An 18,687-nucleotide genomic window follows, 5' to 3' on the forward strand; every position below is an offset into this window, starting at 1 on the left:
TTAGTGCTAACTATTAATTAAGTTACGAAATCAGACACAAAAACGTACTTTCTCTGAATAAACATATATTTTTTTTTACATATTTGGAATCTAGACACTTGAATTAGGGGGGGGGTAGACAAAATTTTAAAACAATTGGATCGTAAATTGGGTTGCAATAAAGGTTTATATATTTGGCGATAGTCCAGAAAACCGCCAAAAAAAGTCGCCTGCGCAAATAAATATTTCAAGATAACCCATTGACTGATTCAAAAGAGAAACGCTTAATTTTACTAGGTTGCTAGGCAACCAATTTCTGACTGTAAAAAAATTGAAATAATGTTTTGTGATTGCTCTGAGAGGTTTAATTAATAGTTAATAGAAAACATCTCGAAGTTTCTAGGCAATTTTTAAGTTCATTTATGTCCAAAAAGCAAAAAAAAAAGAATTATTTTAATCTCCTTTGAAAAGAAAATTTGAATCGATTTATAAGTTTTTAGATTTTAAATACATGCACTTTTTATCTGATATTATTTAGATTATGCTATTTTTGCTATGTTTATTCGAGGATTTCATACTAAAATCAAATTAACATAACTTATAATAGCTATATACAAAATTTTAGGGATAATGATTTTTACAGCTTTAATCGAGTCTTCTAGGCATGAAAGTTTGAAGGAAAAAAAAGTGCTTGAAAAATAAAATGTAGATTGTATAGTAATTCTAATGCACATTCACAAGGTTTTCTATAATTTACGATATTTCTTTTTTCTATAACTCAATGAATTGCTGAATGTTTAGTGGCATTTTAAAAACATTGAAATATGTTATGTTTAAGAATAAGATATTGAAATAATATGTTGCATATTGTATGATTCATTGTTTAAAAAATTGCTTCATTTTGCTAGATATTTACGTTACATGGTTTTCTTTGGATAAAGATGATTAGCAAATAGCATCCACATGTTTCGATACATTCTGAAACTTACGTTCGAAAATTCACCATAAAATGTCGCACAGCATATTCTTCAATTACGATAAGCTACATTTACCACCAGATACTGCTACTATGATTATTTTTGTTTTCTTATATATATATATATATATATATATATATATATATATATATATATATATATATATATATATATATATATATATATATATATATATATATATATATATATCTGATATGATACTCTCTTTTTAAACAGAGCTCGTAAGGCCCTTAAGATACTGAAATGGGGGCACGAAAACTTAAAAGATTTTTTTTTACCTAATGCCCGCCTGTGTTAACATCTGTCAATTCTGGCATCTACAGGGCGACAGATATCTATGTGGCCTAAGGATTCCTAACGAGCATCAAACATTCTCAAAATTAAGTGTTCATTCACTGGAAAATTTAGTGTTTATTCAATTTAAGAACTGTTCCTTCACTTGGTTATCTTACTACTTATTATTTAAACCACCAAAAGCTTAAAACAATATTATGTAAGTTATCTAAATTTTTTTTACATAATTTGCATTTAATAACAAATATGTCGACATGCATTTAATAACAAATACGTCATTTAGCTAAAATTACAAATTTTGAAATTTTTATGATTTTTTTTTAAAGACAAGCTAAGCTTAAGTATTCCTTCACTGGTTAGTTTACCCTATAAGATTTTGAGAAATTTGCGATGTTGTGAGAGATGCTTAAAAATGTTGACTACGTATTTTTATTAATATTTATAAAATATATATTCAAGAAATTGATGAATATTTTATTCCAAATTTATTCATTCGTATGTATATTATTGAAATTTTATCAGTTATTGAGAAAAAAAAACTAAAAAATAAAAAATAATCACATTAAAGAAGCACAATCTGTTGTATAATCATATTCTATCAGAAGCATGCTTTTATAAAACTCCACATTCTCTGAATAAAATGTATTTTATTCAATAAAATGTTTTATTCAAATTTCTTTACTAAATTGCAAATAGAATTTTAGACGACTAAAAAAGAAACATCGTATTTTATAGCTTAAAAAAATAAAAATGAAAAGATAAGCAAACGATTATTAGCGAAAAAAATATGAATGAAATTTTATGCTAAGCGCGCGAAGTCAAGTTCCTCGCAAGTTTATCACATTTTAATATTAATCGCCCCATTTAATCATTTCTTCATTGTCGCCAAATTATTTTTTTAAAAATAATTAATTTTAATTTTTCGCAGCTTCTAATAAATAAAAACAGTTGAAACTTTAGATTTTTCAATTGAAAAATATGTAGATTAATATGGTATAAAAAAATTCATACCTTATAATTCAAAAATTTTTCATCCTTAATTTAATTAAATGATAAAAAATAATTAACAATTATTAAAAATTATTTTTTTCTTGAAATTATCTTTGGGTAAATGAGTTTTATGACTGGGTGAAATTTTCTTCGAATTGCTTTATTAGTTTTTAAAATATGACTAAAAACGTAAAAAGTGAAATTAACATTAAGGGGTACGAACTTTGGATCGCTCTCCTGACCAAACTATGGGGACCATATTTCCCAGATTGCGGCTACCCCCTATATTTTGAAGGTTAAGAATCCAAATATGTAAGAAAAAATATATGTTTATTCAGAGAAAGTACGTTTTTGTGTCTGATTTCGTAACTTAATTAATAGTTAGCACTAATTAATTAGCATATTTGAGGTCACCCCCAGGAACCATTAAGATTAACACTTAGTTCGTGAAAATCCGATCATTAGAACGAAAGTTATTCAGGGTGATATCTTTTTTTTTTTTGCGGACTGTACGTTCCGAGAGTATACAAAAGAAGAAAACGAACTGGAAATTAAAAACAAAGTCAGTTTTGGGCTCACCAGGCCAACGGCAAGCAATTCTACCCCATTAAGCATGGTAAAACCAAATTAACTTACTCGAAAAGTTGCTACTAGTTCCACTGTTCACTGTTCTCTCAATTGCGATTGTTTGGCACGGAAAAGGGGTATAGAACCAGTCTGGTATTAAATTATCACGAGGAAAAAGTTTTTTTCTGAGCTCATCGCTTGATACATTTCTTAAGATTGGTGGTGCATATATTAGTACTTTCTCCCAAAAAATTATATCTCTATAATCCTTTGCTTCATAGTTCAGCTGCAGAATCATATCATATATAACATGGAATAGGGAATATTTTATTCTTTATGAGCGCTAATAATTTTATTTATCTCATCTTGGTGGAAAACAAGAGAACGAGTCATCATTGCAAAAAGAATATTTTTCGGGCATTCGTCTGATGCTGGTATTCAGGATGAGTATTCGTCTGGATGGATGAAAAAACTACAACCTGACACTTCTATGTCAACCATTTCGACTTATAAATGATCTCATTCACGTGATGAACAACATCAGCAGTTGTATACTGTCACTTGAACTTGCATTATATTGCCACGTATATCACAATATGCAAGAACTTCTTATCTGGATACTAAGTGGATGTATACAGTGTTAAAATTCTGCTTGCACTGATCAACCGGAGAGCTTTGCCAGGGTTCAAGCTGGTAAGGGAGTTAGATAACTGAAACGAAATATCTCAAACTGCTACTTAACATTTTGAGATCATCCGAACTCTGGTCGGGCAAGTTTAAATAACACTACTGGAAGTTTTTCACTGTCAGCGCCAGTTTTGAACCCGTCATTAATGAGATGCAGTTCCGTCAATATACGTGGAGAGAAATCGGGATAGCAGTTCTATGAAATGCAAAAAGTCCCATTGCTTTTCTGTAAATTCTTCTATTCTTCGAACATTTCCAACCGGTATCTGTTCCATTACATCCAACATCCAAGCGCTTCAACTTCATCGAATCTCTATTTTAGTTGACTCTTAATAACTGTAGTTTTATCCATGGTTCAAAATAAGTGGCCGTTAGTCGTAATTTACTACTATAAATCTTAATTTGTCGCCTTGAAAACTACACACAGTAGTCATTTTGATACCTAACTTTTAAAATACCTTTAGCCTCCCGATTCAACTCCTGGCCTAGCTATATGACGGACGGAATATATATATATATATATATATATATGTAGTAGTTAATTTACGTCGAGCTAGAGCTGCACAATGGGCTATCGACGGTGTCTGGGAAACATCCCTAAGGATGATCCGAAGACAAACCATCACAATTTTGATCCTCTGCAGAGGGATCTAGCACTTACCAGTAGAACAGTTTAACGAGGACCAATACTGCACACCCTCGGTCCCTACGCAGACTGATCCAAGTGGACACCCACCCGCACATTGACCGCAGTCAGTGAGCTTGACTTCGGTGATCTGCTGGGAGCCGTGTCTCAACGATCAGTCCACTGCGGGACACACACGCACACATATTTATATATATATATATATAAATTTTTTCTTATAATTCATCTCGTAAGCTTTACATTTTTAAGAAATATGGTTTTACGTTTTTACCCCGATTTTACGATAATAAATGATAGAATGATAGTCTGTTTATATCTTTTAAAGAAACAATATTTTTTAATTGAATAAATTTTGATTCCTCAGAGCTGCGGCATCATTAGTAAGTTTTGTATGATGTGGAATCATATCTGCTTACGTCACAAATCGTTTGCTCTTATAAAAAAAAAATTCTGTTTGCTAAAACAAATAAAACAGGTAGGTACTTTATTTACGTCACACTAAAGTTGCACATTGGGCTATGGGCGAAGGTCTGGGAAACATCTCTGAGGATGATTCAAAGTCCTGCTGTCGCAATTTTGATCCTTTGTTGGTAGCCCGACGAACCCTCGGTCCCAATGCAGATTGATCAAAGGTAGATAGTTTATAAGCAATAAAAAGTCAATAATTTTGGGATGCAGGGAATTTCCCCTTCTCGACTCTCAGGCGCCGTTGAAAGAGGAAGTTGTAGTTCCTTCAAAGATATTAGTCAATTATCATTCCTTCATTCTGCGATCCTAAATAAAATGTTCATTTCAGAATACTCCTAAAGATCTCTACCAATAATTATCTCTTTAAAATCCACCAGTTATGGATAGCGTGAACTTGTCTTTCAATCCTTGGACCCGCAGTGGATTGATCGTTAAGACACGGTTCCCAGCAGATCACCGAAGTCACGTATCACTGGCTGCGGTCAGTGTACGGGTGGGTGACCGCTTAGATCAGTCTGTGTAGGGGCCGAGGGTGGTCCTCGCTAAACAGTTCTACCGTAAAGTGCTCGACTTCGCGTGCAGGTCGTCGGGTTACCGAAGCGGGGATACCATCCCCTCTGCGGAAGATCAAAATTGTGATGGCATGTCGGCACCGTCGTCAATAGCCCATTGTGAAGTTCTAGTGCGACGTAAATGAACAAATCAAATCAAATCAATCCTTGGACCAAATTTCAATCCTTTTCTAGCTATCGATTTAGCCTCAACCATAGGCTTCATTAATAGAAACAGAAAGCTATAAGCTAAAGTTCCGAGCTCTTCGTCCTTTTGCACTATCTAAAATATAAATAAACCTTGACCATAAACAAACTACTCGTTGAAACAAACCATGCTTTTCTGCCGTATCGTGTAATAATGAGTAATTTGAAATAATACTTCGTTATCTGAAATAAAAATAATTAATTTGAATGAATTTCATGACTTTCTCTTCAAGAAGTAATTTCCTTTCTTCACCATCTGCTTCTTTTTGAGTAAGTTTTTGGCATAATAATTTTAAAAGTTGGTTAAAAAAATTGAATTGTTTTTTTGTTCAGCACTTTTTACCTGTACAATACAAATGAAACTTCAGTATCATCGTAGGTTGAACTAAAAAAAAAACTGTCTTCTGAAATACTTTTAATTTGTTCTAGTTTATAAAACTTTCATTTCCAAATTCGATTTATGGAGAATTGCCTTCATCTGAGTCTTATTAGAAGACCTCGTTTAATATTAATCTCTTTTCTCTAATAATTTAATAACTGCAAAAACCATACCATAATAAGAAAATATTTATTTTCATCTACTCTATCTTAAAATTCAACTTGCTAGTTAGTAGCTTGCAGATTAGGAAATATTATAAGTTTATGTATGGAACTGCTTTGAACAATTTAAAAAAAATGAATACTGACTTATCTTTTTCCTCATTACTATTTCTAGGAATAAAAGAATAAATTATCATAATTGCAGTTTAAAAATGAAAATTGAGCTTTATAGATGGTTAGTTTACATTAGACTAATTGTCTTAACTTAGCAGAATTATTTTTATACTTAACGCAAGCGCTAAGGTTGGAAGAAAGATTTTTTTTTTATTTTAAAAAAAAAAGGGGAAAAAACCTGGTTTCCCTGATTTAAATTTTTTTTAAAGCAAATTATAAAATAATATTTTAAGCCCCCCAAATTGAAAATAATTAAGCCTTTCAAAAGTATCTCATAGTATTTAATCTAACTATTAATTAATGTTTTTCAATGAACAATTCAAAAATAAAATTTCTTTGTTGTACTGTTTGTTCTAAAATGCCAACACAATTTTTAAAAAAAGAACTGAATACCTTAACTATACATCAGGTTTTCCGCTACGGTAGCTTTTTTCGCAAAATGCGAAAAGACCCCTCAAAAATGCTAAAATTCAACAAAGCATTTTTGCTAAAGGATTTTACTAAATTCCATTAAAAAAAAAGGCTTCCGCGAAAAACCATGACGCTAACATCCATGAAAAAAACTTGATCAAACAAGAAGGATTGATCAGACAAGATTTTATATACCAATGATGTGTCTGAACAGTACCCATTAATAACTTCTGTTATAGAGTATTGTGCAACAATACCAATGCACACTGTTGACTGTGAAAGGGGCTTTAGCTGCCTTAATTTGATTAAAACTAATATTCGAAACAGGTTGTTAATCAACCATGTAAACAATTTGTTAATGATTAATATTGAGGGCCCTGAAAGTGCATTTAACTTTCAAGAAGCATTTGTAAAATGGGCAAACATGAAAGAAAGGAAGATTGTTAATTATAAACCAAAATGTTTTGATAAATAATAAATGTGTTTTTTTTTTTTTTGTTATAGGTATTCTTTTTGATATTCTTGTACATTAAGCTATTCTTTTTCAGATAACTTACAGTACTTGTTTGATATAAAGTAATTTTATAAGCCTAATGGCATTTTAGCATTTTGCTAAAACTTTTTTTCAGATTTTAGCTTTTTTGCTAATGAATTTTTAGACTCAGCTTAAACCCTGCTATACATTTTATTTTAATGTATGTGTGAAGAATGTCATCCCCCTTGTTTATCTGTAATATAAAAATATCATATTTCAATATTATTTAGTTACTACTATTATTTTACTGTGTTCAATTTATAACATTATTAATTAAATTTTATATAAATATTTTTTTTAAAATTGTTTGAATCACATTTCCTTTAAACTTCACCTATGAAACACCTTGAATATCACATCATCCAATGGATGGTGTTAATAACAATCTCGAGCTCAATACCCGCTAAGTTTCGGTTAGAAAGTTTGCAACTGCTTACTGCAGCTTATTCTGCGAGGCAATATTTTCAAATGGGCAATTTTGTTTTCAATAAAAGAACTAAATTAGATAATTTCTGTTCTCAAATCTACCATATTTTATAAGATATTAATGTTATTAAGTAATTCTGGTGAGTTTGAAGTAAAAAGTAGTTTTAGTTATTTATAGATATATTGTTAAAAAAGGTGACATGGTAGCTAGATTTTGAATGACTCGCTTTTTTGGCAGTCCTGATTTCGCCATTTACCAATTGTTTAGTGCTGTTTGTTCTTGTTGTAAGCTGTGCACCATCTTACGTTAGTGTTAGCACCTTTAGCATTGCGAACACATTGTAAACACAAGTAAAAAGTAATCAAATACCACATTTGCAAGAATTTCAAAACACAATGATCACATTGCAAACCAAATGGCTTTAAAATACACCGGAAACAGTAACCCGAAAGTATAGGCGATATGGAGCTTGCTGCGTTCGCTAGTGTAGAAAACACCATCCATTAACGCCTTAAACATCACATTTCCCGTGAACACAAATGTAGATTTTAAAATAATCAGGGATGAGATTCTTTCGCGGATTTCCGCTTTTTCTCAGATTTTTCCATTTTTCCCGCTAATTTCCGCCGAAATTTTTTTTTGCACAAGTTAAAATATTTTATGAGGAATTTAATTTTCCGCGGAGCGAAATTATTGAAGTCCTCATTCCTCCCTCTGAAGTTTCTCTAAAAATCATTTCCTTGGGATAAAACTGGTTGTCCTTTATACAGGGATGAGATTTTTTTCGCTTTTTTCTATCGAATTTCAGCCTTTTTATCAAAAACTCAGATTCTCTAAAAGTTTCGTTTTTTTTATTTATTTATTTATAAATATCCCGTTTTTTTTTTTAAAAAAAATTCAGTCGTTGAAGTCAAATTAATATATTTATTTACGATTTTCGAAGAAAAACAGAAAATTCAAACTACGTCCTAACTGCTAATCCTTCCGCATGTTTACTTATATTAGCTATTTTCTCCGATTTCACGCATAGAAAATAAGATTTTCCGTATTTTTGATCCGTCGGCCGGATAGCTCGTATTTTCGTAATTTAGACGTCGCTGCTTCTTGTATTCTGGAGAGAAAGCAAACAAAAAAAGCAAAAAAAAAAAAAAAAATAGAGGTGAATTTGTGGTGAAAATATTTATTTGCTCATTCAATCTTGTAAATTTTTACTTATTGTGTAAACAAAAAACAATTCAAACAATCCTTTTAGAAATCCCAAGTCCCGACTCTGCAAATATCTCGATTTTTATTCACGTGATTTTAATATCAATCATCAATTTTCGTATTTACCTGATTTAAAAGTTGCGCATTGCAATTCTTATTTACGCTTTTTAAATATCGTACATTATGACTCGGATTTACGAGATTTAAAAATCTAATATCGTGTTTTGTATTTTCGCATTTTTAAAATCGCGATTTTATTATCAAACATCGATTTTCGTATTTACCTGATTTAAAAGTTGAACGTTGCGATTCTTATTCAGGCCATTTAAATATTGCGATTCTTATTTACGAGATTTAAAAAGCCAATTTCTCGATTTGCATTTCCGAGCTTTTAAAACCCTATGTAGCTACCCGAGCTTAAAATCCAATGTCGTGATTTATTTTTGCGGTTGTAATATTGCGCGATTTTAAAATTATGCATCTTGATCTAAAAATTACGCATCATGATTTGTATTTTCGCATTTTTTAAATTCGATGTAGAGTTTTATATGCACGTGATTTAAAAGCCTCATATCGGGACTTATAATCACATGGATTACAAGTTTAAACAAAAATTAGACAAAAATAGTGCGATTTATATATATATATATATATATATAAATAAATATTTTTGGATTTCCTCTTTTTTACTTTCTGACTACTCTCATCCCTGAATAATTGATTTGAAGTATCAAAAGGTTTGAATTTTTGACCCAACATCTTTTTATTTTAATTAATAGTTGTTTTATAATATTAAAGCAATGTATTGTTATTATATTAAAAAATTTATTTTAGCTAATCAAAAACTACAAAATTCTTTTGTCCAAACTTAGGATGTTAGGGTCTGCATACTAATGTATGATTCAGGAGTCTAATAGCATTGCCACGTCACTGGGAGAACAAGGAAAATATAGGGAATTTAAAAATCACCTGAAAAAACAGGAAAAATACGGGAAACATTTATTTTTTCTTTATGAACTGGGAAAACAAACCAACATTACAAACTTCTTTCCTATAACTTTATCCACATTGTAGAGATTTGTAACTTTAACATGAAGGATACTCAGATATATAATTTTTAAGTAGTTTTTGTTAATATATTTTTCCTTTTTTAAATAGAAATGACTGAAGTTTTTGAAGACAAGAGAAAACTAATAAAAACATTTTTAAAATATGATGACCAAAGTGGGTATATTTTGAAAGGTAATTCATAAACATTTATTATTTTGCTTGATTATTTAATATAAGAAATAATTTAGTTAAAATAAGTTTTGTGACATTTTGAATAAAATGAAAAATTTAAACGTGTTAGAATTGCAAATTATTTATTATTTGAGGTAAAAATGAAGACTCTCTGTTGTATTTTGTTAGCTAAGCAGAACATCAAAAACCAGTTTTATTTTCAGAAGTTTTTTAATAATAATCCTTCATTTCCTTTCTGTTTCTTCTACTAAAGCAGATTAAGTGTTTTTAACCCTTTTATCATTGCTAGTGATTCGGTAGTAAAAAATACTTTCCAATAATTTTCTTTTTTTCATTATCTAAATATTTTAACTTATTAACTGCGAGTGTATGTATATTGTTTTAACACTCTAAAATAAATATTAGGAGTAGTCATTCTTCAATTGATTTATTTATGAAGATTGATTTACTTATTTATTAATTTTATATATATATATTTTAAGTAATCAAGTTTTTTGCAATAATTAAAGTATCAAAAAAATTAATAGATAAATAAATCACCTGATTCGGATTCAATATTACAGGGTTATTTAAGAAATAAGTCTATAAGCACCACTTTTAGTTTTGCATTTTTAATTTTGAAATACCATTAATCCATATTAATCTGAATTTGTTACGATTTGTTATAAATTAACGCAGGTTGTCTTGATAATTTTTATTATTTTTGTAAGCGACTGATGGATTCGGATTCAATAAGAATTCTGATGGAAAATGGTATTTCGACTTTTAATTTTTATATTATTTGGTACAAAATGTAATTATTGTTGTTATACTATTATAATTTAAAAATTTTAATTCAAACTGGTATTCTAAAAAAGAATTTATGATAGTCAGGGCCCACGCTGAGGACTTCAAATAATTAGCCAATTTTCGAAATGCTTAGCCTAAGGCAATAAACAATTTTTATGTTTGATTATTTTTTTCCGTAAAAGAACCTCAAATCAAACTACAAATTTTCAATAAATTGAATTATTTTATAAAATTCAAGTCAAGGGTCTATTTGAAGTTGGGAAGAGTAAATGAATAGGAAAGAAATAAGAATAGGTTGAATTTAATTTTGATGACGAACTAGACTAGAGGGCTGTTGTTAAAAAATTTCATCATGAACATGAACATATTAATCTGTATTTTATGGTAGTTCTCTCATGCTTAAGTAATCTTTCTTGTTGCTTATGCTTACACTATCTAGAGTTATTATAATTCTAACCAGTTATGCAATGTATATAATGAAACTTAATGTTTAACAATTAATGTTACAAAAATTATTGATGGAATGAACCAAAATAGATAGTGTAAAAATGCCCAAGAAATATAAACAAATAAAGGTGAAAAATGGAACTAGAAAACTGTAATAGCCAAGAGGGACAAATGAGGGCAGATTTCATTTCTAAATAACCTGAAGAGCTGGCGAGAAAATAAAGTCATTGTCTGGCATTCTTTTGAATGAAAGACGATCCCAGAGCATCAAGATCAGCTGGTGTGGCAGACAGGAAAATAATTTTGTTATTATCGAAACTAAATTTATGCCCAATGATCTGTGACAATGAAAGATTTATTACATTCTTGATGATGGAAATATCTATAATGTTCCTATAATCCAAACTTTCTGGTTTGTCTGATGCAGCAAAGAGTGCATTAGCAAGATATATATTGTATATGCCCCAGCTTTTTAAGGAGCACATAAATTTAATTATTTTAACAAGCCAAAAAGGATGTTGCTTGAATTTATTCTCTGTGATTTTTGAACAGAAGGGTAAGGATTTCTTTTTACTACTCGCTTCACCATTAATGAGCCTTATATGTGATAATTGTGTGAACATAAATGCTTAAAATATTTTAATCTTCCACGAACAGATGTAAGCAGTGATGGAAGGAAAGCACCATTTGAAAGCAACACTCTATTGTTGCAAATCTTGCTTGAAATTGTGTGTAGAAATGTAGAAAATAGCGCACACAGGAGACAGCTTTTATTTTTAAGTAAGTATGTGAGAATATATTTGTAATACTTTTTTTGAAATCAGATTTATTTCACTTTATACAGCTTTTCATTCTTATTTAGGCATGTGATTCTTTCACTCATTCGCCGAATTCCGCGAATCTCAAAACTGTCGTTTTGCAGATTTCCGTGAACCAATAGTTTACATTCCGACAAAATTTCCTCAAAGTTCCGCTAATCTAAAATTTAAATTTCATTAATTTTGCAAAATCTCATTAATGGGACATTTATTCCACCCTTACCACCACCCCTCTTTTTTTTCATCCTAAGTTCTCAATCATGATAACAATACTGATTTTGTTAGAGAAACCTTTTGGATAAGCCTTTCAGAACAGGAGAGACTGGGAGGGGGAGGGGAAGGTATTCCACATTGGTTAGAATTAATAAACACAAAAGTGCAAATTTGATAATGTTATTTGGAAATGCCAAAGATTTAAAAAATTGTTTGCTGGAAGAAAAATTGTTTTTCCCATATTTTTTAAAATTATATTTTAATTAGTGAAGTTTATGAGTTAAAGAACTTTCTATTGATTGAATATTATTATTAGAATAATATATTCTGTATTCACCAAGAAGTACTACACTGTTTATATTTTTTAATAAGGTGAACAAGCAAGAATCTTAAGTGCTTCACATAGGATATGTTAGCAGTATTTTTTCTAAAAAAGTTTTTCCTATTTAAGATTGCATTGTTTTTTGTTTCTTAATTGTTCTTTTTTAATCTTATTTTTAGAAATGTGGAGTAAACTCACTCAAACAAAGGTAAAGTTTTTCACGCTTGTTTTTAAAGTTTTTTCTTGGATAATGTACATTGTTTAATATGTATTATATTATTTCATGCAGGTGACAGATGAACTGAAATTTCACATGGATGCTTTGTTGTCTGTCAGAAATCAAGCAGTTGCTGAGTTTGAAAAGGAATTGATGAAAGTATGTTTTACACAGTACATCAAATTATTAATTCTGATGTTATTTCTAAATTTAAATAAGAGTTATTAAATAGCAGTTGAAGGAACCAAATTTATTTGATTATGAAATCAACCTCCTACGGACTACAGTTTTGAGGCGTGGCAAAACTGCAAATAATGATATTTTTAAAAAATTTTTTCTTCTAATTTATCATAACTTTGAAAAAAAAACATAAATTTCTAAATCAATATTTTTTTCTGTTTATTTTTCAATTGTTATCATAAGTTTCTTTTATATCTTTAAACTGTACAGGTTTCTTTTATACCTAGCATTTCACATTTAGGCAAGCTTTTTCGAGGAAAAAAAAAAAACAATTACTGCGTAATACACTTTTTTTTCTTGTGGAATAATAATAATTAGCATGTTAAGCTTGGTTAGCATGCTAAATACCATTCGCTTGTTCTTTTTCACTATAATTTGAGCACCAGTGAGCTGTTCTCTATGACCAAAAGTAATGAGGTCTTTCTTTGCATCTCTCACATTTAATGCTAGTAATAGCTTACCTTATAATAAACTGTAAGAATTTTAAGCATTCTGAAATGCCACTTTTATGGATTCGAATTCAATAAGGATTTTGATGTGTTTAAGCTTTAAACCTGATCATTGAAGATAACTTTTTAATAACACAACAAATTTAATAAGACAAAAATAATTGCAAAAGTAAATATCACATGCACGACATGACATTTCCATGCAAATACCATCTGGGCGCACCTCTACTAATCTAAAAAGAAAGTAAAACAGTTCTTGTTCGTCCTTACCTCTTGGGGGAAAAGTCTAATCATTCTCCCTATCACAAGTTTGATTTTTCCCTTTTTATAGCTCTGAATCTCACTTAAATAAAGAAAGTTGCTTATGAGAAAAATTATAGCATCGGTAGAGGAGCGATTAGGTACAGAGCCACTATTTTGGAAGAGTTATTTTTTTAAAAACAATTTTGGGACCAAGTTTTGGAAAATACAATTGAAAAATGCTTTCAGAAAGCAAGATTTCCCGGGACATGAATGGAAAATTATGAAATCCTCTTCATTTCATCCTTCAGAAGTCATATGGAAAGAAATTGCTCCTGGAATAGATTTTAACGATGATGTCACATGTGATGATGGACAATTTATCTATGCAACTGAAGTTAATAAAGTAGATTTTTTTAAAACAATGAATAGAGGATCAGACACAGAAGTCGATGATACGGAATCTCCAGTGAAAACTTTTTCTAATGCTTTGCATGAGTTGGAAACAGAGAAAACTTTCCTAATACAGCAAGATGTAAATGAGGGAGTATTTTCTTCTCTTCATGACGCCTAAAAAGAGCTTTTTAAAATAAGAAATCAAGTAAATTAGCAAACTTTACTCGCGAAATACTTTAAAATATCAAATCAATCAGTGTGTAATCATTCGCTGTATTTTAAGTTCCTGAATAAAAAGTGTAAGAATTCTATTTATTTTGTGTATTTGCTGATTAGAGATGTTCAGATATTCCATTGTTTTTTTTTTTTTTGCCCCTGATATTACAAATTATCTCCAATTAACATTAGTAATTTTTTTGTTCTTTGTCCTAAATATTTTTTCCCTCTTTGCAGGAACTCTTTGAAATGAAATCAGATCTGCGTCTCAATGCTTTGGATTCTTTAAATAAAAGTCAAAAGTAAGTGCAATCAGTCACTTTTCACGTTTGATTTCCTTGAGACTCTCAAATAAATAAAAAAAGGTAATATTTTCTGTCAAAGAACTAAATTATAATTCTAGCTTTAAGACTACATGTAAAGGAATCTAAATATTGAAATAGTGTGTTGGGTCCTACTGTCAAGATGTAGGACCTTGTAGATTACTGACTGTCTGCAATGAGTAAAAATGCAATAAGCACCCAAATAATACTTCCATATCGTGATCTGTGGCATCACCAAGTCTTGGCAACTTCCTGGCAGTGGCTGGCGAGAAACTAAAACAGAAATTTAAAAAAACATCACAGGGAGGGACCAACTCGAAAAATATAACTCGTTACCAACCTCGAACCGACATCTACATGTTTTTTTTTTTTAATTTGCAAGTTTAAGATCTATTTGGTTGGCGATTGTAGTTAGTGCGACAGATCACGGAGTGTAATATTCCTGCAAATAGACTACAGTGAAACCTGCCAAGTTGACCACCCTTGTAAGTTGGACACCTGCATAAGTTGACCTCAATTATCAATTTTTCTTATATAATATAAAGAAGCAAAACCTTTGTAACTTGACCACCTGTCTATCTTGTATGTTGACCACCGAAATAAGTCAATTTTGTCTAGGAGCATTATGAAATTCTATTCTAAAACCCTCATAAGTTGACCGGAAAAAAAATTCAGAAAATTTTCTGTCATTTTGCAATGTATGTTAAAATTTCACTCGTTTGGTGAAATGGTGTATCTAAACCCTTTTGTGAGTTAACCATCTGGGGAAACTGTAGGGGGTCAGCTTTTGACCATTTCTTTCATTCATTCATTGAAAACAGGTGTGTTAGTTGAAAAGTTGCTCTTCCAGTTGCAATAGTGAGCATTTGAATAAATGAATGCTCTGAAATAAGCTTTGATCTTTTATAATTTTTCAATAATTTTTAAATAATTTTGTTTTGTTAAAGTTTTCAAATTACATGTTTTCGAGTCCTGATATATTAAGAAATTATTTTTATTAAACACTTCACATGCATAACTAACGAAATAATTTTTTTAAAAGAAAGTTAGTTAAATATTAGAATTTTGTATATGTAACAAATTGAAGTTCATTCAGGTTTAAACACATTTCTTAATCTATTCATTTGGCTATTTGCTAAATAAAATTTTTAAGTCAAGTAAAAAAAAAACTTTAAATATATAGCAACATGATATAGGAAACGAAAAAGTAAACAATGACCCACCCCCCCTCTATAAGTTTCCCACTTGTCTAAGTTGACCATTAAAACAATGCACCACAAGTGGTCAACTTACACAAGTTTTACTGTACTTGTTTAAAGACGTTTCATGCTTTATAACATTCTGAGTTTTTCGAAAGTAGATTTTTTGTTTCATTAAATGTTTTATGCTGCAGTGTGATAAAAGGGGCTTCCATTTACTTTGAGAAGTATCAATCAGAGTTTGAAGAGGTGTCGAGGATAGGCCGAGGTGGTTTTGGCACTGTATGCAAAGTATGTTCACTTTTAATCTCTTCATTTATATATTACCTGTGTAGTATTTAGTGTTTTGATTCATATAATTTTTATTGATTAAAATGATACTCCTTAGGGTACTGTGAAAAACCTATTACTTTTACTGGTCGCTAATAGTTTGTCAATTTTCTTCAAGGCTCCCAAAATGAAGTGAGCCTTCGCCTTCCAATGAAAAGAACCGGGTTCGAATCCCAGTGATGGCTGGTACTGCATCCGTCTTGCACTGACTTCAGTGCTGACGTCAAATATCCTCAGTGGATCATGGATTAGAGTCCCCTTGCCATTAGGCTAATCGTGGAAGGTTTTCGTGGTTTTCCTCTCCTGTAATACAAATGCGGATTAGTTTCCACAAAAAAACCTCTTTGAAGGCAAATTTCTCCCTATACATGATTCAGGAGTTCCCTTTTCTTCTGCATTGGGTTCAAAATTGCGAGGCTACGGAGTTGAACATTAGTAGTTGTTAACCCTAAAAATAGTGTCGACTGTTCAATGATGTTTGTAAAATAAAATATTACCAAAATTATTTTAAATTGTGTGGGTAGAATCTCAATAGAAAGGAAAAACCCAATGGAACAATTAATAGTTCCTAAGCATTAATTTAATATTAATTCCTTAAATATTATTTAAGTGATTTTTTTTTCTTTTATTGCACATTGCGAGAAGTTTTAGTGAATTTTTATTCAGAATAATTCAAGTCATATGAAAGAAAATTAGTGAATAATTGATAAAATTGTGTTGACACTATGATGCCGAAATCTGATATTTAAATTGATTTTTTTCATATTAAAAAAATGGGATATAGCTTATAAAATTATCAGCAAGCATGTAAAGCCAACTACTAAACTTATTTACCTTTTTTTTGGGGGGGGGGAATTACTCTTAAATTTAAATTAATCATCTCAAATTGAAACGTTTATTTATTTATTTTAGAGCTAAATACATATGAAATTTTACATTATGTATTTGAAAAAAAAAATATCATATCAAAAGCTAAATGCAATGAAATTATTCCTTTTCTTTTCTAAACATAGTTTTTATCAATTTTCTCTCTTTTTTAATGCTATGCTGTTATATTTTAATGTTATATTTTAAAATATATATAGATATTTTAGAAAAATGTTATATTTTAATAAAATTTGCTTTTTTTATGTACACTAAATAATTACATGAAAAATTATTTTGAAATTCTAATTCAGAAATATTTAGGTAAAACTAAATAGTGTGTTGAATAATGAAAACTATATAGCCATTTATGAAGATTAAAATTATTTTTAGATAACCCAAAACCTTCAAAAAGCTTTCTACTTAAAACTACAATAAAATAGATATTCTATGTTATAATTTCGTTAAAATTCAAATTAAAAATTCTAAACTCTTCATTAAAATGTGTATCTTTTATTCAGAATTATTCTTGCCTCTTAAATTCACGAATTAATGAGGAAATTTTTAATTCCATATGATTATTTCTTATTCTAAAAATTGTTTTATGATGCCATTATTAAGTTCTCTTCCATATCTTATGTTATACTTTTTTTTTATTAAAATTTTACTTTCCGTTAAAAAATAGTATAACTCTTATTTTATTGTTTAACTGCTAATTTTAATCAGGAGATTTGAAAACGGTTTGCGAATAATTTTTTCCCCACATCTCTATATTAAGTTGTGTAGCAAATTAGCTAGATATTTTTAGTGTATCTTTAGCTAAAACTGATTTAGAAACACTAGCTTAAAAGTTTAAATAAGCTTTAATATGCCATATTTATTTATTTCTGGTGTTTAATTCTTATTTGTTCAATTCTGATTAATGATTTTTGCTTATTCTATTTTTGTAAAATTTGTATTGATAAGAACTTTTTTCTTAGGCACGCCATAAAATCGATGATATCTGTTATGCTGTGAAGAAAGTTGTGTTCAAATACAAAAGAGATTCTGATTTTTTAAAAGTAAAAGGCATTATTTGAAAAAAAATTTATTTATGTTTATTGAAATTTTACACAGTGAGGATTAATTGGGTATACTATAGCCTACGTCTCAGGTTGTGTTATTCCTACTAAATTTAACCCATGAACGGCATTTTCTGCGAGCCTAACTTCAAGCCACAAATAAACAAACGAAGTGTTTGATCGTTTAAATAGCTGCTCGCCAGATTTTATTGCATTATAAAAAAAAGTAATTGATATTCGATTTTTGATTAATAATTGATTTATGTGGATAGTGGCATAGAATTTAGCATTGCGTCATGGTAAATGTTATTCCTACTAAGTGGAAGTAGTTGTGTTTTTTTATATTATACCCAATTCACCGTATTATTTTTAAATCATCGTTTCCTTCCTCGGTGCTTTTCAACCTCACCAGAGTTGCCAGTATGGGTCTTATTCCATATCCACTTTTTTAAAAAAAGGTGACCACTGTAAGCTATGGGATATTCAAGTATGATATATATCAGCTATATTAAACTATAGCATTTGTCACATTAACCTGTGATGAACTGTGTTTCTATTATTTTTGATTTTACTCTGATTATATATTTGAAATGAAAATTCTTTTTAATAAAATTCAATATTAAATATTTACATGATGCAGG

The 18,687-nt window shown here is 29.7% G+C and overlaps 1 protein-coding gene across 1 annotated transcript in view; it reads left to right on the forward strand.

The window, feature by feature from the left end:
• The first annotated feature begins 5,446 nt into the window (after nt 1-5,446).
• Nucleotides 5,447-18,687, forward strand: part of LOC107439270 (eukaryotic translation initiation factor 2-alpha kinase 1) — a 37,272-nt gene continuing 24,031 nt past the window's right edge. The window contains exons 1-8 of the mRNA XM_016051798.4: nt 5,447-5,657; nt 9,839-9,922; nt 11,816-11,938; nt 12,691-12,719; nt 12,801-12,887; nt 14,507-14,571; nt 15,986-16,082; nt 17,966-18,046. Coding sequence (XP_015907284.3) covers nt 9,841-9,922; nt 11,816-11,938; nt 12,691-12,719; nt 12,801-12,887; nt 14,507-14,571; nt 15,986-16,082; nt 17,966-18,046 — 564 coding nt within the window. The 5' untranslated portion in view covers nt 5,447-5,657; nt 9,839-9,840. The remainder of the gene's footprint in view (nt 5,658-9,838; nt 9,923-11,815; nt 11,939-12,690; nt 12,720-12,800; nt 12,888-14,506; nt 14,572-15,985; nt 16,083-17,965; nt 18,047-18,687) is intronic.

This window comes from Parasteatoda tepidariorum, chromosome 1 (assembly GCF_982258835.1).
Source record: "Parasteatoda tepidariorum strain Cologne lab strain chromosome 1, Ptep-v5.0, whole genome shotgun sequence".
NCBI lineage: Eukaryota > Metazoa > Arthropoda > Arachnida > Araneae > Theridiidae > Parasteatoda > Parasteatoda tepidariorum.